Source organism: Filicampus tigris, chromosome 13 (genome assembly GCF_054856515.1).
Source record: "Filicampus tigris isolate MCC_2025a chromosome 13, RoL_Ftig_1.0, whole genome shotgun sequence".
In the NCBI taxonomy this organism is placed as follows: domain Eukaryota; kingdom Metazoa; phylum Chordata; class Actinopteri; order Syngnathiformes; family Syngnathidae; genus Filicampus; species Filicampus tigris.
Genome location: NC_141229.1, coordinates 14,498,766 through 14,525,747, shown reverse-complemented (window position 1 = coordinate 14,525,747; position 26,982 = coordinate 14,498,766). Strand labels below are relative to the sequence as shown.

At 39.2% G+C, this 26,982-nt stretch overlaps 1 protein-coding gene across 8 annotated transcripts in view; it reads left to right on the top strand.

Moving 5' to 3' along the window:
- The window catches only part of dlgap2a (discs, large (Drosophila) homolog-associated protein 2a), a 176,538-nt gene that overhangs the window by 86,778 nt on the left and 62,778 nt on the right, over positions 1-26,982 (top strand). For 6 of the 8 annotated variants that reach the window (XM_086049072.1, XM_086049066.1, XM_086049069.1 and 3 more), the window contains one exon: positions 3,473-3,505. The exons of the other annotated variants lie outside the window; for them this stretch is intronic. In XM_086049072.1, coding sequence (XP_085905198.1) covers positions 3,473-3,505 — 33 coding nt within the window. The remainder of the gene's footprint in view (positions 1-3,472; positions 3,506-26,982) is intronic. 8 annotated transcript variants of the gene reach the window in all.

The window sequence follows — 26,982 nt, the reverse complement described above, 5'->3', positions numbered from 1 at the left end:
CAGATGTAAGATATTTTAGACTTGATGCTTATGAATTTAGGGCCCTCTTCTACCGTTTACACTTAAGTGATTGAATACTTCATTCTTTTACATGCCTGGCTTGCGCACGTTCAAGGTAGGCTAATTCTCCCCTCCAGACTTCTGACACAACCAACGTGCGCAAGAGGCCAATGTGTGTGCAACAACTTAAGAGGCATGACTCATTGAAGTCTGAGGGGATGTCCCTAATTCCCGGAGCATAGCGTTTTCATGAGACATAAATTCCATAGAGATCCATTTGAAATATATGTCACACTTTGAATTAAATTAAGTTGCGTAGCGGATCCAGAAGTTATACTAATCGTCACTAGTGTTGTGTGCACAACTCATCTAACAGGCTTCTTTGAACGAGCATGTGATTTTAAGCTCTGTATTGAATAATTTAAATAAAGGTAATTGAATCAGAATGCTGTACTCATGATCGAATGCATGTTTGGAGCCATATCAATAGAAAATAAGAATGAGAATACGAAGGCCTTTATTAATTCCACAATGGGGAAATATATGGGAGATATAGGTCGGACAGAGACGGCGGCATAATGTAGCCGTTAATGTATAACATTAGCAGCAAACATTCGGAAACAAACCTATGTAATTATACGCAGTATCTATGTATATACACATATACCCATGTATATACACATTTACATACACATCTACATATACAGTATGAAGAAGCACTCCTATAGCCTGTACATAGTACAGACGAAAAATAAGTAACAGTGTTGATAAGTTGTTGCCTAATGCGGTTGAGTTAAACTCAAACGTATTTGACGACCGTATTTGACAAACGTATTTGATAAAAACAAATTATTCAAAATGTAACTCATGCTGAAATATTCCTCGCAGGTGAAAAATACTGGCTCTGAATTCTTTTTCACCAATAAACAAGAAATAATGTCGACATGTCATTGGCGTAATGTAGAACAGACCCATTATGGCCGTTGGACAGTTGGTGAGCGTACATGGGTGAAGGTGTGTACAACGTTAGCACGAGTCAGCCGAATCGGGTTGGACTACACATTCCAACTTCTACACAGATTTGTGTTATGTCACTGGCAAGCGAACAAAACTCCATCTTAAACCAAGGACCCTCTGAAATTCTCTGGAGGAAAATGTCGTGCTAATATCCAGTACAGTATTGTGCTATCTTCAGTTCAAGCCGCATGTCTTGTTTCGCTGATTTGCATTCATGGAAGTAGCTTTAAAGTACATCAGGGGTGTCCAAACTCGGTCCTCAAGGGCCGGTGTCCTACCTGTTTTCCATCTATCTCAGCTGCAACGCAGCTGTTTCAAAAGATCATGATCGTTATCAAGCTTCTTCGGAGCTTGCTGATGAGCTGATCATTTAAATCAGGTGTGATGCAGCAATGAGAGCTGGAAAACAGGTAGGACACCGGCCCTTGAGGACCGAGTTTGGACACCCCTGAAGTACATCAACTAACTGCTTATTTCAAATTTTTCTGCGTGGATAGTAGGACACCATGCATTTGTATTTAGCAGTCCTCCTATTATCTGTGTCACTATAAAAAAAAAAATTAAAAAAAACCTCCATCATTCCACTTTTTTTAGTGAGTTTTCAGAATTTTTTATCGATTTTATATTCCATTTATAACAGAATTTTAATAACCGGCAATTTGAATGTACATGTTGACGACATCTCGGACCCACTGGCCAGAGAATTTTAAAATCTTTTAAACTGAATGGATTTTAAACAGCATGTTTCAGTCAACCCACAAGAGGTCACACCCTGGACCTGGTGGTAACCTATGGCCTGTCTGTTGAAAATGAAAATGCAGGAGTACAGAGAGGAGGTGGAGAAAAACTGAACTTAAAGTGCACTATGAAGTATTACGCAAACAACTCAAATCGTACAATAAAATTGTCAAACAGGCAAGAACTTCTTATTTCTCAAACCTCATCAAAGTTAATAAAAGCAACCCCAGATTTCTCTTCTCCACCTTCAATCTTTTAACCACCTCCAATTTTAATAAGTATCCACAGAGACCAACAGACGCTCTCTGTGAGGACTTTGCAGACGACTTCAGAAGTAAAATTGATGATATAAGGTCCAGTCTTTTAGCCCGTCAAAACATACATTTTAATACACCTGGACAGTCATTTTTACCTGAGGAAACACTGGAAAGTTTTGCCCTGGTTGATGCAAGAACACTTGGTTGAGTTTTCTCCCAGGTAAATCCAACAACCTGCCTTCTAGATCCAATTCCCACATCTCTTTTAAAGACATTTTATGGATTTTTTGAGGAACAAATTTTAAATATAGCCAATTGCTCTCTTCAGACGGGCGTCTTCCCCACCGTCTTTAAAACGGTGATGGTGAAGCCCCATCTGAAGAAGAACAATCTGGACCCCAGCGTTTTTAACAATTATAGACCAGTATCCAACTTACCATTTTTAAATAAGATTTTAGAAAAAGGTGGGAGCGGGTTCTCTTTTTATGCTGTATTTTGACATTTTTAATGTACAGCACTTTGAGTTGCATCTTATGTGTGAAAAGTGCTGTATAAATAAAATTTGATTTGATTTGATAGTGTTGGGAAAAGTATCGTCATTGCTGCCGTCATCATGGGACTATAACTATTGTTGATAATGCTGGTGTTCTCTTGCCCCTCCCTGGGTTGCGCCACTCCTATGTCCTGTTTGCTGTCGCCTGTTCACATTTTTTTTTCTGAGAGTTTTTTTTCCAGTAGCCATCTCCGTGTGGTGTGCAGAGGAGTGTGGTTCTTGACAAGTGCCTTGAGATAAATTCCGCAATGAATGGGTCCTATATGAACACAATTAGCTTGACTTAACTGTTGGGTATTGCAAAGAAATAAGGTACATACCTCTAGTACCGTATTTGGATGTGAATAAGCATAATGGTTACAGGCTATTTCTCATCTGTGAGGAAAGTGGACATTATCACCTCTAATATAGTACACAGGTTTTCAAACTGCAAATTGTGGACTCTTGTTTACATCGTGGCCATTAAAAATAATGGACAACATGTGCATGTTGCACAAGCTTTGAATTTTGATGCCGCTACATGTGCTCATTTAGTTTCCAGCGCACGCGTTATGTTTACTCTATAAGGCAATTGTTATCTAAAGTAATATGTCTGCTTTTGTTTCTTCATTTTTGTTTCATGCCTGACATTGCATCATATTATGCAGCTGCATGTGGCTGATAGTCATATTATGCATGATGGTTGCCTCTCTATGGTGGGCACACTGGTGTTGCTCAGCAAAGACATTACGAGCAGCACGACATTACAGCATCGTGTTGCTCTCCTTGCCGTTTATGTTGGATTTATTGTTTTTTATTTTCTTTTTCCTGCAAAGAGAATGAGAGCTGCTGCTAGAAACAGTCACTAAACTTGTATATGTGTTACCTAATTTAATGTCCCTTTTATTTCTCTGTGCTCCTTGTCTAGAATCACTGTGCACGCTGTGTGGTGAACCAGAAGGTGAGTGGGCCTGGCCATTCCAAGCTCTTGTTATCATAAGGCTTGCTCCATGCTGCTTCGAGAGGGTGGGAATGCGTGGGGGCAAAACGCCGCAGGCACATTGTTCCTCTGCTTTCATTTCAAGTGAAAACAAAAAAAAAAAAACATTAAAATAGGGTCACCCTGATTTTTCTTCAGTGAAAATGACACATTCAACCACTGTCCTTCTCGGCTATAAAAGCTGATACCTGCCATGTGAGCTGCAGACTGGGGCCGGGCGGGTCATGTAATTCCACGCAAGTCGCTATCTTAATGTGCTTTTAACTGACTGATTGGCAGCATGACAGCTGAAGGACAAATCTTTCGAGTGCTGACTAATCACATTTGCCTCTGCCTCATCTCACTAAACATTAAGCTGTATGTGCACATGTGATTTCTATGAGTCCTCGTGCTCGCTGATGTGTTGTCACATTGCTTCAGATGTATTTGAGAGACAGAAAGCGGCTTAGCGCTCCAGCATCCCGCTCTTCTGTATTCTGGGGTCTTCTCATGCAGCTCACGGTGCCTCATCATCCATCCTCCAAATGCAAACTATTCCTGTGTGCATCTTTGCCGTTTGGCTCTCCAGCCAGCGTCTCAATCGTTCCCTTTTGGATGGATTATATTGCGAGGTGCAATCAGGCATTTCATCTTCTGCGGCTATAGTGGGATTTTGCTTGGAAGTTGCTGTTAGTAACAATCTCACTAAACAGAAGCGGGCAGAAATGGCCCGTGAATACAACAGGAGCTGACAGCTTACTTTGCATTTCGCTTCAAGAGAGGTGAATCGAGGAAACAAGCAAACATGCTCAGTGAACGGCTCAGCGGCAGATAAGATATTTTCCTTTGAACTTAACCTTGTCCAGAAATCAACAATGTGCCCGTACGCACAATAAGCATTATTCTATGCCTCCAAAATCAATGGAGCTTGTGCTTTGCCTGATTGGATTAAGACATAATCAAATTGAGCGTGATAACGGTGACCTTCCCCCTGAGAGGGATAGACAGACAGACAGAGAGTAGGATGGAAAGGTTCCTCATAATACTCAAAACTACATTCATGTGTGTGTGTTGTTGAAAAAAGAATGTGTGTTGCTGTGGGAGAATAAGCAAATTATGACATTGGGACCGGCGGACCTTAGGGGGAGTTATGAGATCCCGGGAGAAAAGGTCCATGTGTGTGTGCGTGTATGTCATTTTTTATTCTGAAAAGTTTGTTAAATCCACACAGTGTATCTATGAACTTCTCCCTATTTGTGTTGCACTGAGACAACCCTTTTTTTGGGGGGGGGGGGATCCTTTTTATTTTCACCAACTTGACGATCAGATTAATCTGTTTAATGAAACGATATTCAGCCAGCAGTGGGTTTTTTTTTTCTCTAAGGAGAATATCAGATTATTTAGTCTTTGAATGCCCTACTGTGTTTTGCTAGTGTCTCGTTCTTCCGAGTGGAATTCCCTGACATTCTAATGAAACTTTCATACATGATATCAATGTAATTGTTGATTTCTTTCACAGCTAGACCATTACTAAATCTGTCACTAGTTTTGTTTGTGCTTCATCTTTACTTTTTACTCTTTCAGCACTAATGAAAGAATAATGGCAAAGACCCAACACGAGCCGAAAGTCGCTAAATGTTCAAGACCAAGGCTGCCAATGAATATATATTTGCAAAATATGACATTCAATTGCATTATACACGATGTCCATTTTCAGTGTTTGACATTATATGAGTATTGTTACTTGTAGTGTTGCTATAATTAGGTTTTATGGCCTTAATATACCTTCTTTTAATTGAACTTCTCCATATACCAAACAATAAGTATTCATTTTTATAGCCACACATTATTAAAGTTAAAAGAAATGCTGCTAAAAAACAAACAAACAGACAAAAAAAAACCCTAATGTGTTTTGCCATGGCCTACATTCACATTATGCCTTTTGGCCAAACGCAACAATTTCTTTGTACTGGTTTATAAGGTACTTACCAGTCAGATTCCATACCGTTTGTATATTCAGAGATTGTGCAAGAAGACTGGACCTAAAGGAAACTGTAAAACACAGTACTTTTCAAGCAAAACCCCAAAAATGGACATCTGTAGAAAACAAGTCATTTGTTCCCAAAAATGGGCCAGATTAGGTATCTGCAAGTATACTGCACAGTATGATAAAAAGGATCAAGACTGCACTGTATACACTCTCAGGTCACAACATTAGGAATAATTGCACAGTACAGGAATATAAGTGAAAACATTAGGCAGCGATAACACAGAAATAGACAAACATTATAATAAGCATTTCATATGTCATAGTCTGGAAGGACTGCTCGGTCCCTCCAAAGCCTCAGAAATCAGGTCACTTATCCCATTTAAATTTTTGGTTGTTGTTTTTCCCCTATGTGTGTAATCTTCTAAATATGTTTTGTGGGGACGTGTGTATGTTGTATTCATTGTTATGTGTGGGTGGGCATTGTTGAGTGGCATATTTTGATGAGGTCCCGCTTGTAATGTTTTATCCAATCTGCCCTCTTACTGAGATTAACACAGTTGTTGTATTCATCTCCAGTGAGATTGAGGACACCAGATTCCTTGCGTTCTTTGTATTCATACTGCCAAACTGAGTCATTTCAATCATATTGTATATCCGGCCTCGGATAAGAATAGAGGACTTTTGAGACTATCATTCAAAAGCTCTCATATTGAAAGACAATACATGTGCTATTGAAAATACTGAATAACCTTGCTGGTCAAAAATGAACAATGAAGGGCTGTACAATGATGGGGCAATTTCTTCAACAACCATCACTGGAAAGTGCAAGTCTTCGGATTCACCTTGGCATCCTGAAATAATCAGAAACCTTCACACACAAATATATATTATCCTTCATGTGTGTTGGAATAAATTCAGTCACGGTCCAACATCTCATTTTGTATTTCTCACATAGACGCAGACTGATTCTGAGCCAAAATATGAGCCTCATCCTTCACCGATGCATGGCCAATTTATTCGGTGTCAGCAGGCACAAATGTCCATCATTAACCAAATTTTCGCTGGGACCCTGAACCTTACTGCAGGGATGCAGAGATGATATAAGAGGGAACGGGCAACCGGGGAGTCGACAGAAGTGAAGCATGCAGGATAGGATGAATGACTTTGAAAATAAGAAAGGATTAAAAAAAGAATGTACAACGCATATTAGTCCCATGCCCAGGTTTGCTTTCTTTCCCCCTGGAGCACGGAGGGCATTTTGGACCTACAAAATAATATGATTATGACTCAAGCGTACACCTCTATCACCGTGCCCTGTCCTCTACTCAATTGAACATCATAGATTTTTCATTTCGAGAAACCCATCTACATTGTATGTTGGCTAGACGAACATGATTCTGACTAGATTGCTGACCAAGGTCAGTGTCCAACAAAGGAGCTCTGGTTGTATGTGAGGAGAGTGCTGATGCCCTGTATTACCACAGGCTTTATAATGTATTTTTTTGGGTTCCTTTTAAGCCACCACGCCATTAAGTCATTAAATTCTGGGATACTTACTCATCACTCTTTGGTTCAGACAGAGGAGAGGAAGTTCAAAGAAAATATGACATTTTAAGATTGCCTACAGCTGCCCAGTAAAGTGGGATTAAGGATGCATGCTATTAAAACTGCAAGCAATTTCTTTTCCTTCAGCAGGTGGCAAGCAAAAGTGCAGTGGCAAAGCAATCTTTTGAGCGCATCATCAAGAAACGGAATTTGCTCTCTCCGCTTTCCAAAGCGTGCATTGTCTTTCCCCCTCACCTTGATATTTTTAACACTAGCACCTTTCAGTACATTTTTGAAAATCACATTTTAAATCCACAAGGGGGGACCTCCGGTGAGATATGTGACATAAAAAAACATATTTGGCAAAAATAATGAGGCTGGAAGCTGTAAGGGAGACGTTGCGGCAGAGAACTAGCTTCAGTTTGAGTACAGCCATGACAGTATGGATCTTTATTTTAGATTGATTATAGCAACTCTCTTTCACAATCTCTGCAGGGTTGGAAGTTAGCATAACATAATCAGTGTACCCGCCATCTTGGGGAAGTTGCACAAAGTTAAACAAGGAAATACTGTACATGCCCCCTTTGACACAGGAGTTTTAATGCAGTAATGTTACGCCTCACCTGTTTTTATGGAAAGGCTTAACGGTACGTGACAGAGAGAACTCTGCAGTGGAGTTCATAATGGTGCTGTTGCAATGTCTGAAAATGACGCAGAAGGAATTCTTATGATGGTGCATTTTTTTTATGCTAAAGCAAGGCAGCAAAATGGTGTGCAAGAATGTGGAGAATGGCTGCTGATATCTCATTAAGCAGCAAATACTTGTAAATGCTACGCACCAATGGGATGACATATTGGAACCATGGTCACTTGGGCTCTAGCATTGGTGAATCAAAAAGATCTTTGGCGACATGTCTTACGTTTACAAATGGTTACGTCTAGAGGTGGGCGATATATGTTGTCATCGATATCATCGTCAGTCTTGCTTTCACGTGTGCAGTTTTACATTATCGAGTATTAATACTGCCTCGAAAAGCATAACGAGTCAGTTTTGCATTGTTTTGCAGAAGATGGATTTAGCAATTTAAAAAAGATTTTGTTCACAAACGCTGTCTACCCACAATTGGTCTGTGAAGCAAGTGTAGATTTAAAATATTTTTTGTAGAATATCGTCAAATTATCGTTATCTAGTTTTTTGAAAAAATATTGATTTTTTTTTTTTTTTGCCCATATCGCCCACCCCTAGTTATGACAGTTTTGCAAACTTTTGCCACTGTTTGCGAAACAATTGTGTGACAAACAAAACTGTTTGTGAACATGTTAGCAACCTTGTATGAACCCTGACAAACCCAAAGTTCTCTACTTTCACAAACATTCACTCCTTAGTGAGATATGGGCTTAAACTGCAGTCTCGAACCTTGAAGTTTAACGCTTCAACCTTCTAACTCTTCAGTGCTGTATGCTCCTCCCAAGTCTCGACTCATGCACTGAAAAACTATTTATGAATCCCCTGAACCTAAATTCAAAGCCCCAGAGCATAATGAATGCAAAAGCAGGCACTGCTTCCCAAAGCCATGATATAAGTAACCTTGGCAGCTGCATTCTAGGTACTGCAGTAGTACCTGAGCTGCAGTCAGTTCAGAGCAAGAGATCCAGTAACATCTGGCTTGCCAGTTCAGAACAGATTGTCTGTGAAATCTCAATGCAATAGGGACAGAAACTACAAACCATTCAATGTGAATATGGACATGAGTCAATTGAAGTCTATCATCTTAATGTGAGTCTAATGACCAGCAAGACAGGTTAAAAAAAGAAAACTGACTCTGACTGAAGTGTAATGTCCAATATAAAAGCATTATTTCAAACTGTGAAAATTGAACAAAGGGTGAAGATTCTGAGCCACCTTTAATTGAGCATTTGCTTTTCAGATCAGGTAGTAAAATTATTTGTAATGAAGGACCAGTGATTCCTGACTGCTTGTGTGTTGTCTCCATCTTTTTTGTTCTCCTTTGCCTATTTAAAATATCAAACTGTGGTCTGTGATCTGTCTATGCCCATGGCCAACACAGAATTATCTATGATCATTTAGTCCTGAAGTAGGAACACCTGATTATGCTAATTAGTATATTTAGTTTTGTCTATCTTTTTCTCTGAGTGATCTTTTTTTTTAAATAGAGTCAAATAACACATGTGTGCATATATATATGTATATGACCCTTGTGAGGAGAAGCGGTATCGATAATGGATGGATGGATAAAATGTACATGAAATTTACTTTTTAAATAACAGAAGTAGTATTATTAGGAGTGTCCTATCGTGCATACAGCATAAATATATTTCATGTTTAGCTTGATCCTGGTAAGAGCAAGTGACATTTATCATTTCTATTTGTGTAGATTATTAATCTTTGCGACTACTCAAACATTACACAACAATTAACTGCTCCCTCTTGGCAATGGGTTTAGGACAGGGGTGTCCAACTCCGGTCCTCAAGGCTTTCCTGCCTTGCTGCAACACACCTGATTTAAATGATCAGCTGGCTTAGGATATGATAGTCTACTAACATTGTTTGTTTTTGAGAAAATGCTGTGATTATTTTTTGTTTGGCTACTTGCCTGCAGATAGATAGTTAGTGCACATGACCATGACGGACAGGAAACGACGAGCCACGGTGTCCATCTGCCACATGAACAAGTCCGCCTTACTGCAGATAATGCAAAACTTAAACTTACTTAAACATTTACATGGACTGATTTTATCTGCTTCAAATGCCAAATGCTGGTAAGTTGCCAAAGTTTGGTTTTCTTCCATCACCCTAGGGAAACAAATGACCTGTTTAGTGGGGGGAAAAAAGAGCATACTGTACAATTACCTGGCACTTCATTAGGTCCACCTACACAATGTAATGACATCCAAAACAAGCTCCTTATCAAAATCAAATATCGAAATCTGCTTTAACAAAGTTAATACTCAATAAGAGACACAATAATACACATTGTTAGAGGAATATGTGTCTCTCATTATCGTGAACTGCAAAATTAGGTTCTTCAAGTTTACCTAATGTTATGCCCGTCATTGTTGTTGTTGTGTCTATTTGTCAGTTGAGTGGGAAATTTTCACATAGTGAGGCGCAGGGTAAGCGATTTCTCCACAAGAATTAAACTTCTCAACTGCTCATCATATATCAAGTTCATCATTACTGGACGAGTGTTATTGAGCATCAAAGTAATTTATAATTTTTGAACTTACATCACGAATTATTACTGAGCACCACAATCTTGCCATATTTAAGGTTAGCACTATTTTTGATTACAATCAAAGTTTATTTCTGCACTTTGATTCATGAAAGCGCTGAGGATTCAGCGCTTGGCTAGCCAAGCAAAAGGCAGGGTTGCGAATATCAGATAATTCACTGGTTCACTTCTGAATCACGAGCACCGTGTCTATGTATAGACTAAGTGATCTCAGAAGAGTGGATTAGGAGTGTGATTGACTGATGGTTGCTCTCTTGCCGCAGCTTTGGTGACTCATTGAGCTCCTCTTTTCACCTACCTGGATTTGAATTTGCACATCATGTTCCAACTGAGAAACTTCTGTCAGTAGAGTTGTTTTCCTTTAGTTCAGTTTATGCAACGGAGCTGGCATTATTTGACAGAGTAATTAATGAAACGAGAATGGTGAGCCTCATCACTATGACATAGTCCTCAAGAATGTATTCACCATGGAAAACCGTTTAAAATTCGACCAGCTTCGGCCTGAACAGTGCTAGTGACATTTTAGTCAGACTCGCAGACGGACGGCCGTTTAAAATTAGAGGCATACCCGCCTATAGACGGGGTCTATTATTTTCCCCCCGGCGAATGACAGACAACGGCAGGATACCCACGCTGCAGATGCATGACGATTAACGGACGCTCAATTTTTAGTAAAATGCCCAGTATTGTATTCAATTGTTATCCAATGTAACAGTACCATCAATAATACTGACCTACAATCGTGTGGATGTTGCGCAATACACAAAAGAGATCCAGTGATGAATACAGTAGTAATGGTACAACAGAGATGTAAAAAATAGCAAAGTGTCACTATGGAATTAATATACGTGAGTTAGCACATACATTTTTCAGAAAATAAACTATTTTAAAAAAAGGTATACTTGACATTAAAGAGACAGTGTAGAGCAGTGGTGTCAAAGTCAAATGGATGAAGGGACAAATAAAAAATGTTGCGACAAGCCGAGGGCCGGACTGAGTTCATTGAAATTTTTTAAAATATCCAGATTGGCTCGGGTCCTTCGCGCCTGCTGATGATGTCACGCTGTATATTTCTGTAATATATTTCTTTGCCTCTATGTTTGTCACCCCCCTGGCTGTTGTATTTTTATGTTCGGAGTTACTAAATAAAAAATAAAACAAAGCACATTACTGCTACTTTTGCGAGGCAGCTCGTATGTCACTTCCGCTTATGACCCGAGAAAAAGCCGCTGCCCATCTTGTGAAACAAGATCAGCGGAGCGTTTGCGCTTCTCCTGGAAACAATTTTGTGGTTGATTCGGGCTGCAAGATTGTATCAACTGTACATAATGCAAAATAAAACGGAGAGGATCATATGATTGGTATGATGTCTCCATCTGACTGTTTTAGAGTGGCAGGGTATGAATGTGGGTGCTCCTGTCAGGAAACACAGGCCCGTATTCCACTTGACACGTCTATGTATTGTGGTCTGCAACAACACAGACAAAGAATAACCTAGCAACATCATCCAATGCACATCCATTAGTTAACAATATGCCTAAACATTATAATTCACTGTATTACACAATTAAACAACCAAACAATACATACAATACACATTCACCCATTTCATCACTAGAATAGTTAGAATACTTGCTGAATAACTAAATAGTGTTCATCAACGTGACATCACTCACGAGAACATATCCATGCTATTATGTACAGCAGTTACCCCGACACAAACGTAAATGATTAAACTCACCTTTTAACATTTACACACAACAACAAACGTGGTGAAACACGGGCAATCTGCAACTACTGAGTTTGCTGGCACGAACAAACTACTAGCTAGCTGTGTCGAAGGAGGAAAAAGAAAAGGAACCACGTCCCTCGCTATCAACACAGCGTTCAATGCCTGATCACAGTGTGGGACATCTCCGCACTACATTGAAACTCAATGAATTTATCAAATGCCAACAATTACTAATAATAAAACGTGAGATTTCTAAGATTAAGTATTTCTTAATAAAGCGTGTTTTACTCCGAATAACTTTTCACCACAATCCGATTCTGAAAGCCACGAAAAGTGACGTGAAGTCTTCAGTCGGCACGTAGACGACCGAAGGACGATCCTCGCAAAAGTAGCGGTAATGTTCGTTATTATATTTTATTATTTATTTATCAAACACAACCGCCAAGGAGTGACAAACATAGATGCAAAGAAATATATTACAGAAATAGTGTAACGAATTAGGTTATCTGTGTTGTGGTCGAATTTGCGTCTTGCCAAGTTGTGTTGTTTCCGAGGTCAATGAATCCATCGCGCGGCTCACTGGATGGGAGAGGAGCGGAGGAGGAGAGGCGTTGCACTTTTTTGACTGAACGGTTGTTATACTGTATTGGCGTCGGCTGCGGCCCACAGTAGACGGTTAGACTAATAAAAATGTGATAATTAAACTACGTCTGTGTTCTTGGAAGACGCTAGTGTGACGTCATCGGCAGGCGCGAAGGACCCAATCACATCTGCTACCCACACCGGCTTGCTGCGGGTTGTGGGTCAGATCTAATAATAAAGCAATATCATCCCAGGGGCCGTTGAAAACCTTCTCGCGGGCCGGATGTGGCCCGCAGGCCTTGACTTTGACATGAGAGGTGTAGAGTGTTTTGATTTTTCAAAGTTCATTCATTTCGAAAACCCACTATTAATTTCAGTAATATGCAAAAATATATATGTTTATCACATCAATTTACATTTTTTATATAATCGTGGGTGAAGTAAACTAAAATTATATTACATGAGGAGCACCTCCCTTACAGGAGGCTGCCATGTCTTACCGCCATCTTTCCGCTACGGTACCCAAAGGAGACAAACTTAGTGAATGTAATTCCTCCATATCATGACTACAGCATGTGTAATTAAAGCAAAGCACTTACTTTGTCACTTGAGGGAATACTAGAAGTCATTTGTGACTAGATTTTGCTTGTACTTCTGCTGAAAAAAATGGTGGTAGGCTTGCAATGCTTGTGAAGATAAGCGGTATCGATAATGTATGGATGGGCTTGCAATGTGTGGTCTCTCTCAGGCACCGGCCGTGCTTCAAACATACACTTTGAACTTAGGTTATTGCATTCTATTAGTACACCACTAGATTGCAATACATTCTACACATTGGGCCTTTAATGCAGTCTATCTAAATATAAATATCAGACAATTGCGAGATCAACAGGTGGTGCTATAAACTTTTACTGTGAAGACATTTTGGTCCAAAAACATTTCCAGAAAGGGTGTGATGATTTGAATAAGTTCAATTTTGTTGAGTCCACAAATGGAAAATATTGATCCGTACATACAGTACAAATGATTGCGATTACCTAATATTTACTTATTATGTATGAATGCAGTTAACCCCATCTGAAGAATGGTTTGCATACTCCGAACTATTAAAAGTGATTGGAAGATTAATTATATTGTGCTAATTGAATGCATTATTTCTAATAAGACTAATTGTTCACAGACTAGATTTCCCATGAAGCCCATTAGATTGTAGATTGGTCTTTCCAGTTGCCTGTCATTTTACAGCATACATGTTTTCTGTGCTGGAACTTGATAATTATGTTGAGAATGAACATTGCTCTAATGTAACCTGTATATCTGCAGCTCTATTAGCTATTAACTTCTGTGCAAATGAGTGAATAACAACTGATACGAGCAGGGTCAGACACATTTCCCAGTGGCTCTAAAATCATTGCCTGCAGTCTGATGCAGGCATTGGAGCAACCTAGTAACATATGCCCAGCGGACCAAAAAGTAAAACTTTTGGAAATTGATCCTGAGGAAAAATGCATCTTCATTATTGCTAACAAAAATGTGTCCTGTATTATTAAACTTTGCATAATCATGTGGGCCAGTTACTTTCAGGAGTGCCATTATGCAGTGGTGTGCCTGTCCTGTCTGTTGCTGGATTTTAAGCAATTTTAAGATCCATACATATTCTCTTTATATACAATTATAGTCTCTTGTATTTCCCTTCTGGGCGAAGAAAACTATGTAAGTATTACTGGGGGATGTGGTCCTAATGCAGGAGAAGCATTTACCTAAAACGTTTGTCCTTTTTTGTTTCATTTTCATTCCCCTGAAGTCAAATTCAGATTTTAGACAACAATCTGTTCTGCAAAACCAGTGTCAAACTCTTAAATTCTCATATTTTGAAGAAAAAAAAAATCCCAAAGGAAATGATGAAAATACAGTAAACCCTTGTTTATCACAGGGGATACATTCCAGACCCAGTTAAAAGAAAATAAGCAAAAAGATTTTAGTGATGCCCTTCCCCCATGCTAATACAGTATTCCCCAGCACCTGCTCCCAGTACAAATAAGGCTAAGTGCGCTTCCTTCAAGGTTTTTCTCTCACAGTTGATGATTACTGTAAAACTGACACAAATAACAACAGAGAATTAAACATAAAAATATTCAGCTAGACCAAATAATTTAATTAAACAAAATTTCACTAGTGTAATGCTAATGTGCATATATAAACCTCAATTGAATGGACCCAGAACTAACAGACTCCGGCTTTAACGAACAAAGTAGTGTGTCCGGAACTCAAAATGCTGAGTCCAGAGATTCGTATTAGAGTTCTCGCCATAGTGGTGACGGTAATAGTAATGGTGGCAGCTCCCGCCTCATCCAAGCCATACTTACTCAGACTTCCAACCTGCACCACCACCACATACATACATTCAAACATTTTCAAATTTTAAAGTATTTATTTGTTTATTTTATTGAGATATGGATGTTGACTATGGCGATATCGATATTATTGTGATATTTAGCATATACCTAAAAAAAAAATTTTTCTTATCTGATAAATAAAGACATTTTTTTTCATGAGTAAAATAAGCAAGCTCAATGTGTTCTTCGCTAATTAATTGTAATTCCACTAGACTGAACTGGTCGAATTCAGATAAAAGCATACGATTCTATTAAAAAATTATTGTAATTAATTCAAATTATGTCCTTGCGAAATGCATATTACGTAGGCCATTATCACGATATCGATATTTTTGGGATATATTGTGCAGCCCTAGTGGTGACGCTGAAATCGTATTGTTTATTGAGTCAGTGACACAAGAACTTTCAAAAAGCCCCCGCCCCCAAAGAGTTAATCCTTTGATGCTCGCTGAACTGAAGTCTTATTCAGTATACATACATTTTGTGCAACATTATGTATGACTGAAGTTTGAACTCGAAAATAATGTGCAGCCTTTTTCCCCTAAATCTTGGTCAAATTCCACTCAGAGATGTTCTCCTTTAGAGATCCCACCGTGCTGTCATTACTCTCAGCCGTAGCTCCTCCCATCTACTCCTTTCCTCATCAGTGAACATTTGAACTGTTTATAATGGTACAAATTAGTCTGCTTCATGCAAAGCTAAATTCAGAAAATACATATATGCAATTAGCATATTTTTGGTTGTTTTTGCCTTCCCTTCCATTGTTCATAAAAATAATGTCTCACTTTTCGAAGAAAAATGTTTTTATTGGAAAAAATTGTCTGACATTGACCTGCTTTGGTGTCAGTGACTGTTCAATATAGCACTTCCTGTGTCAAGCCAACCTCAGGACACAATAGCTGACCCTTTTCATCCAATCAACCGTCTGCCGTTTGCCAAAATGTCACAAGTGTTAATTGTGTGTGCAGTGTCTTGAACCCAAAACCACCACCTCCACTGCCACCACCTACCCACACACACATTTCTTTGAGGGCTCTCATTTTGTCTGATGTGGGCCTCAGGACACATTAATTGCTCTTTCATCCTGAATGGGGGTCACTTGAGGCACTATGTAGACCTATGGTCATTTTCCATTAGCAATTAGTATTGAATCTTATTCATCTTGTTGCTTAGTAACATAATGGCCAGATGGTATTTTTAATTATAGATTAAAACTCAGTGCAGAGAGTTTGCGCTCTTAACAGTTGTGACACTTTGCGGGAACTCTCGACCACAGAGAGGAAGAATTGTGAATGTGGGTCAAATATATGCATACGCCCACTGAATCTTTATTCCTTCATTGTCTGCCAAGGCAAATGAGAGTGGGTTATACAGTCTGAAACAAGATGTATTTTCCAGTAGCTTTGTTATAGTAAAAAGTAGGTGATGCACGAACCACTTACCGGTAGATCGACTACACATAAAACAAAAAGTGACACTGCAGCAGGCAGTCTTTTCTTCTCTTCCAGTTTCTCCTCCATAGAACAAAAGAACACAGACATGAATGATTCAATATATAAACTTCACAACTGATTTGTGGCATACTAGTGAGACCACTTGTTGCCAGGCAGAATTTGTAGTGCTCATTCATAACTGCTCCTTAACCCATTAAGGACGGGTGCGCATAACCACATTTCTACCACTAAAGCCGGGACTTTAGTGGTAGAAATGGATTAAAAACTTTATTTAATCAAATTCTCGGTCTCTTAGCCAATGAAATGCATCAGAATATACATGTGACAGTGTCGTGAGTTGTCGGAGGATACCCAAAATTTTTTCGAGGAGTAATGGAGACACAGTCGATCGCGAGAGCTCTGATATAAGTCACGGCAGTGATATAGACGACATACTCGCGGACTTTAAAGCCATGAAACCAGCTAAACACGATATATGGTTAAGATATATGGTCGTAGACAATGACGATTTCAACGTCTTTGTAAGAGCATGGTAATTACCACTAGATTTTTTTCTAAATTAAAAATAGTGCTTCACTTGCATCTTCAATTGAAACAGTAAAGATGAATAAACTCGGGCCTGTGTGACAGCCACGTCTAAACTCTCAATTTTGGGGGGAATTATGTTTCTATCTGTTACAGGGCCTGAGATATTAATTGTTTTGTAGGCTCCAAAAATGTCAGGTTTTCAAGGGTGACACACTGAGGAAATAACAACTCACATTCAACTATGCATTGTGTCTGTTACTGGTCAATAAATGTTTTAATCAGAAATTCAAGTCAACTTTTCTGGATGAATTTAAAAAGCTGAGATGTCCGCGTGTTTTTTCTATCAGCACCAGCATTTCATTATAGTTTCACTTTAAATGTGGCTGGCACTAGTGTTTACATAGTCATCCTTCCTAATCCCATTGTGTACTAAAGTGTCAGTAGTGGCCCACAATGTCTTAGTGAGTGATACTCGGCTCTCTGTAAAAGCACACATTATTAACTCAAGCTCATGACTATGCGGCTTTTGCTTTTATCACATGGACAAAACACATTGCATCAGTAGTGGTTAACTTCAAATAAATCAACACACCTCGGGTGGTATTTATAAGAATAAGAAGCAATCCATTTATAGTTAGGGATTATATGGCATTAAAAGAAGGAACATCCACATTGCATATTTAATGTATTTGCTGGCCATTCATGCAAAACAGCATTAATCCATTGAAAGCATGCCTCGCTGCATGCATTTAATGTTGGTTAATTAGTTTTTGGTTCACGTTTCCTTCACCTGTTCTCAGTGTTCCCTCTTAGCTACAAAATGACCTGAAATGTTTTTTTGTGTGTGATGACTTGTATGCGGGTTATTAATCTGAATAAACACCTAGAACCATTAAACATTGTCCGAGTGGTAAAATCGAACCACGCACATGGTAATGTTTGTTTGTTTCAGGCTTCTTTATTCATTTGATGTGCCTATATGCAAGGCATACATGACAAGCTCAGGCGTCAGGGACAAACATTTGAGGCTAATTTAGATGCACGACAATGATTCCATGGTTACCCTCTGGGGCTCATCTTGTTGGATATGAAAATGAGGGTGGGAAGGATATCACAGGCACTTTAATTGATTTCAGACCACCCTCATGTTGTGCATTTGTAATGGCCACACAGTTAAATGGTGAGAACACACTCACACACACACACACACACACACAGGACATTCTGTTTGGGGAATGTGTTCCTGCATAATTAAAGAATCACCGTAGATGTGAGGTCAATATTGAGTTAATTAAGTTTGGAAGGTGTTTACTGCGATGAACCGTTGTATTTTTACAAAAAATACAGCATGGGTCACTTTTACCCAAGGTTGGGTTAATTATTTTGACCCTGCAGATTGGGTTGAAGATTGGATTTAAGCGTTCTGAAGAGCTGAAGCTGGTTGCCAGTTGAAGTAAATTGAATGTATCATGCTTAGATCATGTTAATGGAGGCTGGATGCTCATAACATACAGTATTATGCAAGCGACTTGCAGTGGCGATCCCTGACAGAGCAAAGTTCCTGCTGCCTATTCAACTTCAAAAATCTTAGTAACAAAACGTATTATTTTTAACCACAGCTATAGGACACTGATAACCTGGTCACACATTTCTTTGTGTCTATAACTCATCAGTATGGTTGATAGTTTTTACTCCTTGATGGCTCTAAATCTTGAGCCAACATACTGGTTCAAATACTCAATCCAATTCACTTAGTATAAAAAACCCAGCATTGGCTCAGTCCCTTTTGGACCCAATGCAGGGAAACAATGCTATTTCACCTAATTTGTGTTACTTTCAACCAATTAGATCCAATTAGATATTTGTTAATTTATGTACGTTTCATTTATTATACAGTGTTGATGTGGTCATATTTTTTGGTAATATAGTTAGAAATAATTGTCAACCCTTTAAAGTGCAGGGTAAAAATTGGACCAACCCGCCTACTTTCGTCAATTTGCCCCAACTTCCTAGGAAGTTTTGATAAAACAACCCAGGAAGTTGGGGCAAATTGACCCAAGTTACCGGGTCGGTCCAGTTTTTGAGCCAAGTTGGATTGATTTTGACCCGGCAGTTCATGCATGCATTAGATTTCCTGTATAGGAGGCGTGCCCTATGTAATATGATTACAGATTATTTCACCTTTGATTATATAAAAATAATTACATTGATGTGATACAGCATATTTTTTTGCATATTGTTGAAATGAATAGTGGGTTTTTATAATGAATGATTATTGAAAGATCAAAACATTATACACATTGTATCTTTAAAGCGGATGTCAACCCAAACATATATTTTTTTCAAGAATATGTTCCCAGTAGGCCCACTAGTTGAAACACGGCATTCCGATTAATTTTGCGTTTGTGGAATATAAATTAAGAAGCAAAATGCACTCGTTTTTAGCCATCTCTGGGAGCGGCCATTTTGTCTTCTGCCGACTGAAAATGGCATCACAACTTCTCACAACGACCAATCGCGGCTGAACTGTTTTCTGAATCTGAGCCGTGATTGGTCATTGTGAGCAGTTGTGATGTAATTTTAAGTCGACAGAAGACAAAATGGCCGCTCCCAGAGATGGCTAAAAACGAGTGGATTAACACTTATTCCACAAACGCAATATTTATCAGAATGCCCTGTTTTAACATGTGGGCTTGCATAGAACATATTCTTGAAAAAAAATATGTTTGCGTTGACTTCCCCTATTATGTAAAGCTGCAGTAAGGAATACCTTTTTTGCTTGTTTGTTTGTCCAGGCAGGTCCATCTTTACTGCTATATTTATCAGAATGTTTCAGTGGCTGGCAACCATACGCCGACACTCGTCCGATGACAGCTAGGACAGGCTCCAGCACACCTGGAAAAGCAGTTCAGAGAATAGATGGATGAAGGATGGATGTTTCACTGAATAATTTCAGCATTTCACTTATCAGGCATACTGTGTTTAGGAACAGTAACTTTTGTTGTTTTGTTGAAGTGGGACACAGCTGGCGACTGTCACAAATTCCGATACACTGCATGCGGCTCCGGGTAATGACTAACACTGTCATCCTGACTGGGATGCTCTTAGTTTTTCTCACAGAGCAACCTACAGCTCAAAGATGATCAACCCACTGGGGAGGTCTCTTGATGGTCGGCCATTATGAATTGGATAGATGTTTGCTGTGATTGCGTTTCCACTTGTGTTGTTTCCTTCAGAAGCACTTGTGATAGAGATCAAGATTGTTAAAGGTTGTTAAACTTCCAAACTATGAAGTCACCCTAGAGAGTGTAACACACTTTTTTGGGGAATCTCATACATGAAAGCATGTTCTGGAGTGTATGTAAAGGGTAGATTTGATTCACAGGAGAAATGCTCTCATTAAAATTCAAGAGCGAAATTCAATTGGGTCTATTAAAGGTACTTAGCAGCCAATCATATTAATGAATAGAATCTAGACTCTGACGCTGATAGACTCTATTATAGCACCAATCGAATGATTCATCTACAGTATGTTGCTGTATAAAATGCAACATTTTTACTGATTTTAATGAGAATGTACTTACTTAAGATTACTTCTGGTCTTTATTTCCCACATTCTTCATTCAATAGTTGTCGTAGTTGGTTACCGCTCCATCCCTGGGGATGAAAATGCTGGTACTGACTTCTTCAGATATGAAATAGAATTTATTCTAACTTTAGAGCTATTAGGATGTGGTTCATATGATACGAGAGTCTTATGCAATTTCCATCTGTACTGTAGCACCTCCTGTCAAAATGTGTCCTCTGGTTTGGTGACCTATGCATCACCCGCTCTCTCTCCACCATGCCTCCAACTGACAGCACACAGCTTCCCTCATGCAAATAAACACGTAGGCTCCCATCTTCTGTTAAAGAAAGAAAAACCCACAATGGTCACTAAAATAACTGATGAGAATTGAATTGTCACAATGGATACTAACAAGCCACAATGCTTCTGGGAGAAGAAGATGGTGAAATAAAACTAAGGCTTTTTGGAAAGTCACATCAGCCCATATTTTTTCCACACAAAAACGCGTACAACAACAGGAACATTGCGCCGAATGTGAAAGATTTGGTTATTTGGTACCTCTTTGCTACGATATGCAGTCTTAAGAAGGCACCCTTCAACTCTGAGACAGCTGGAGCTGTTTGCTCATGAAGAATGGGCTAAAATAGGTAGTGCCTCATCATTGTTACAGAAATCCATGGACTGCACTTAACCACTGTCCATTGTCAACAAGAGAGACGCAATAGTTTGATCTGTTACCAATCAGGTGCTGAACTGTTGCTGTCAATGTTTCTTTCCTCTTCCCACCTACTCTGCTCTGATAGCTGCTAAAATCCAATCCAGTGATTGTAAAAGTCCGGCATCCATGCTTTTCACATTTCACAGCAATCCCATTACAGCTGCTTGTGTTGTGGATCTGAGAGGGAAACTAAATCAGCCCGCTCCTTCCATTGAATTACTCCTGGAATCATGTGCTTTTAGTAACTGCCTGGGGAAGCACATGAAAGTGTGCCTGCTCCCAGAAGGGTGCTTTGGTACAGATGTTGACTGTCAAGTCAGCATCAACATGATTATCTCCACTACATTTCCCTTAGTACGGTAGTCATCTTAATAAGGGTACGCACATACTACTTTGTAACATCGTAACTATTTTTTAAAATGTGAGTGACCCCACCCATGACACGGTAAAATTGGAAGGTGTGTGCCTACTGCTCTTATTGTGCGGGGTGGACAATCAATCACAAAGGCTCCTCGATGAATTTGAAGAAATTAAGATGTCGGTCTTTGTATCAAGACTAACCTGTGAGATGTAGCAGAAATTGCACGGGCAATCTAGACTGCTGCAAAATACAAAAAAAAGAAAAGTAGAAGTATAAGAAGAACAAGATGATGCGAGGCTAACTGTTAGCTCATCTGGTCACTACATTGTGGTTGCAAATGCTTCCCCTTGTCATTTTTTCTGTGGCGAATGACTTGGGGTACCGGCCTATGATATGCTGACAACCAACTGAGGGTGTAACATTTTCAAATTATCTATTGATCCGTTTCACATCATAATCACAGACACCGGTGTGCTCCTTGGTATTGACCACAAATGGAAGAATTTGCGATTGTACTGAGCACGAAAATCATTTATATGATCCTCTGCCCTGATTGGTTCCGAGCAGATGAGGAAAGGAAAAATCACTGTTAACGCACACCACACCAAAGTCTAATTAGTTAGGATCATCTGTCTGAAACATCAGATAATCGGGTATTTGCTGAATGATCGAAAGGGTGGGAAAATTTGTTGCAATTATTGCCATGCGACTTCCTTCAATCCCAGTTGGATTTCAGAAAGTTTCTTGTTAGCTATCTATGGCGTAAACAAGCAAACAATATTTTTTGTTAGAGCAAGTACAGGTATCTAATTTCTTACTTATTAACTTATTTTTTTACCCAAAATAAATTTGCTGAGTTAGTGGTGGATAACTGACTTTATTAATAACTGTTCCATTTTTCTGGTCAGAATGTAAAAATGTTTCATACTTTGTGAGTTTATGAATCAGTGCACAACACTTTTCATTTTGATAAGCATCTTGTGGAGGTCAAAAAAGATTCACCCTTTTATCAGTTGCAATTTCAGCAGCTCCTCAAAAAGTTGCGGACATAATTTATTTGAACTTTCTCAGTTTTATTCCACTTGCATTTGGGGCCAAATGGAGCTTCACCTACACAGCTGGGAGAAACAGTATTGGCATGCTTGTCAGTTGGACATGTTTAATACTGTTCAATTGTGGCTTACGCTACAGCAGTTCAAACCTCTCTATGCTAAAGCAATAACATAATAGATTAGGCAGGAAGACAAATTAATTGTTTCTATCAGACTTTCCTCACTGAACAGTAACACACAGCTTTTTTTTTTTTGTTATTCCTTCTTCAGTTTACTTTTTTTTTATAACAGATTAATCAGATGTCCTGAAAGCAAACAAAACTCAAAACTCACTTGATGCTTTCTCTGTGTAATCTTTTTTTTATGTGGCCCAATCAATAAAAATAACACATATCTGATTAAAAATGGTAAAAGTCTCAATCTTACGGTCCAGTTTTCTGACACCAACACATCCTGCAGGGAATGTAGCAGGATTTGTTGTGTGCCTTCAAGACTTGTGGTTCAGGAATCGACTAACCTTGCAAAGCAAAAGTATACTTGAACAGTTTATTATCTCACAAAGCATTTCATGTGGTGTGTAAAGGTAGTCCTAGTGTGTGTGACTCGCTCAATATGAAAAGTGTCCCAAGGTAACTGCTGTCGTGATATTATGCTGCATAAATAAAGTTGACACAAATTGAATGCAGTCATATCATAATATTCGCAGCTGAAAGCGCTTGAGTGGGCATATGCACTGCTTGCCACTGGCTGCTAAATATTTATTGTATGCTGTGTTTAGAGCACACCCAGGGCATTGTCAATAGTGCTTCATTCATTTCCCTGCTGTGAAATCAGGCCAGTAAAACACTGGGACAGGCACTTAAACTAATTGCATTTTACCGTCAGACACGTCCAGCTTCACCTCCACTCCCTGAAGCGACATGGGCCAAACTTCCTCACTCCAAATCATCTCCATGCACACAAATTAGTGTTTTCTGACTAATAATAATAATAGTCGTTGTCGATGTTGAAGATGAAGACATCATTGATGTCATAACAGGCTTTGCATGGCAAGTGAATTAGTGTTCCGAATTTCTAGCCTCTGATGTCCACTGTGCTCTGGCTATTGCTCAGATCCGGATTATTTCCTGAATAACATTGTTGCAAATGTTTAAATGCGCAATTTTTTTTTTGTGTATGGGACATGAAGCAGAAGTCATTATGGTTGCCTCCCGAATTCTCTGGAAAAAGGTTGCCCAAGAAAAAATTGGCTAGCCCTAAATGGGCATTAGAAGGGAAATACCTCGTGTGTTTTCCTCTGGACGGAGCCTGAATTCAAACAGTGCTTGAAGACCTTTAACGATTTTGTCTATGTGACCAATCGACTGCATTGGACATGTGTTAGTTTTGTATTGATTCAATTAACGTTTTATTTAATCCCTGCTGAATCCCTTAGTAGGTGCATAAGGAACTTGGTGGTGTGTTGCTACGGTAACCAGAAATTGTTCTGAGGCTACAAACAACTTAGCCTGAAAAAAGCAGTGGCGGCTGTTTCACACGACGTGATCTAGTCTTCTCTCACACTCACGCAGGGTTTTTCTGTGTTTCACATTTGGCACAATTTGTGACTCGACTACAGCTGCACTGGATTTATGACTCCAGCATGCACTTGCTGCCTTGTGTAACCTCACTTCACATGAGAGATGTACAAGGGCCTTGTTGAACTCTTTGAGCATTTCTATGGCTTTTGCAAATATCATTTTAAGCTTTGTAGCGATTCAATTGGGGATTGGTGTGTGCCTAAGACAGTTTTGCAACATTGTTTCTATGTAATCATACGTTTTTTTTTAATATACCAATTATCCCGCTCAAGGTCATAGCAGAGGCTGTAGTTTTTCCCAGCCAATAGAAGCTAGAAGGCTTCATGGCTGCATAAAGGGAATGCATCAGCCAATCAGTGAAATGTAACTTTTAACATTTGCATTATTTCTTTAGTATCGTTTACTTCCACTGGCAGTGTCATGGTACATGCTGCTGTGATTGGTACAGGGTGTGTAGATTTGAATCCCTGCCAGTGCCCTAAAACACAGCCACCGCCAGTCCCAAGCTCGGATGAAAAATATGGGACTGTTACATCCTGCGTAAAAAGTCTACCTGACAAATCATGCGAGTGGCTCTCTTATTGTGTACTCTGTTGTTGTTGCTTTTGCCCAGTGTTGACGCTTGTGGAGTAATTTACCTGCAATTTGGGTACATGAAGTCTAAATCCAGCCTTAGGGTTATCACATGTAATAGAAGTTGTGCTTTTTTAAATATTTGTTCATGTATGACACAAAAGAGCAACCAAAATGTTGAGGAGCATAAAAGCCTCAAGTATTGTCTTTTCTGGAGGAACAAAAGAATGCAGACCCTGACAAATGAAATTCTTTTCTGACATCTCCCGCTTTCTTCCCACTTTGATGGGCACAGGGAATGAAAGTGACGAAAAGTGCTGAGCACAGCACAGATAACAGGCTTCATCATTAACAGGCTCGTGATAAGTATTCAAGCATTCAGCAGCTTCTACTTATCAGGTCACAATCATCTCTCTGCAGATAAATACTGTGGCTCACAACCCTGGTGGTAAAACTGGTGTTTGAGTTAAGTAAAATTGACATTGCACGTTTTTGAGGACAGTCTGCTAATAGCTCCATCATACTACTGGTGCTGATAGGCCTTTGGATGGCACATTAAATTCTGCTCTATCTTTGGATTAGTGGTATTCAACATCCCCCATGGAGACTATAAGCGTACAGTTTGTGTAACTTGGTCATACTGTCCATACGTGTTGTTGAACTCTTCAGACAAAATCTACCCTCACTTCTTCGACCTCTCCATACTTTAATCCATTCCTTTGTTCATCCATGCAAAACGATGTGCAGCTGGGAGCAGGATAGTCATGTTTAGGTGGGAGTGGGGTGTCCTCCATGTCTCGCATCCGTACAGCACTCCCAGGTGCGTGAGCACTATCGCATGCAGCGCGCTTAATCCAACAGGTACCGCCTGAGGGTACATTGGAACGTGGATGCACACCTGTCCACAAAGGGAATAATGAATGGTATTTTTTGGAGTGGAAATATTTGATGTCACTGTTCCATATTTATAAGGTGATATGACGGCTTATTTGTGTTAAAATATCAGATCGAAAATAGGCTAACTTTGATGTCATTGTTGCATAGTCATGAGAATGGACTGTTTGTAGACATATTTTTGTAAAAGAATATTTAAATAAACATATATATATATATATATATATATATATATATATATATATATATATATATATATATGTGTACCTGTATTATCTTTGTCAAAACAAGAAGTAATCCGTTCCAGGGATGTTTCACCTTCATAAAACATCTGAATGCATGTAAAGGTTTTTTGTATTTTTTTGGGAGGGGGGGGGGGGTCTGCAAGATAAAATGTGTTTTATGCCAAAGGGAAAATCCAATACAGATTAAAAAAAAAAAAAGCCTTGGGTCCTTATATATACTCACAATAACAGTCCAACAGTAGTAGTATGTAGCCTATTTTGCAGGATAATTGGTGTTAGAATGCCAATGAGACACTGAGTTTTCAAAACTATAGCGTCAAGATTTGAGGATAAAAAGCTGGAAACAAAATGAACACATATGTTAACTTGGCCTACTGTACCTTGTGTCTCCTTGCAGAGGCCAACAGATTTATGCTTTTGTTTATATCGCACTAATTTAAGCAGGTGTATAAAAACTGAAGGTCAATAACGTCATCAATAAATTGAAATTCTTCAGTATAGAAATACAGGTATTGTATTTTTAGTATCAGTGGTTCAGCTTGCAAATCGTATTATTTAAAAGTCCCATGCCATCAAAATCAATTTCTTCCCCTGTTTTATACATAGTATAGCTTGTAGCTATAGCTAGCCCTCACCAGAGACTTTTTAACATGCCTGAACAGATTTGGTTTCTGTCAGTATGCTGATTTTCAGCACATTCCAGAGGTCATACATAGGATCCGCTGTTCTGGTCTCACCCCGACCAACTGCACTGCTCAACTGCCCCCTGGTATACTCCTTTAGCTCTGAGCAATGAAATCAAAAGGCCGACAACTGGAATGAGTCTACAGGAGAACTCGTCTCACTATTCACAAACAAAAGCACAGACCTCTCAGTGCAAAGATTCCATTGCTCAAACCAAAATATTGTAATTTTCCAGTCTCATCTCTTCAAATGCTGCTAACACCTTAGATCCACCCAACTCTCTAGCCCCACACATGTACACCC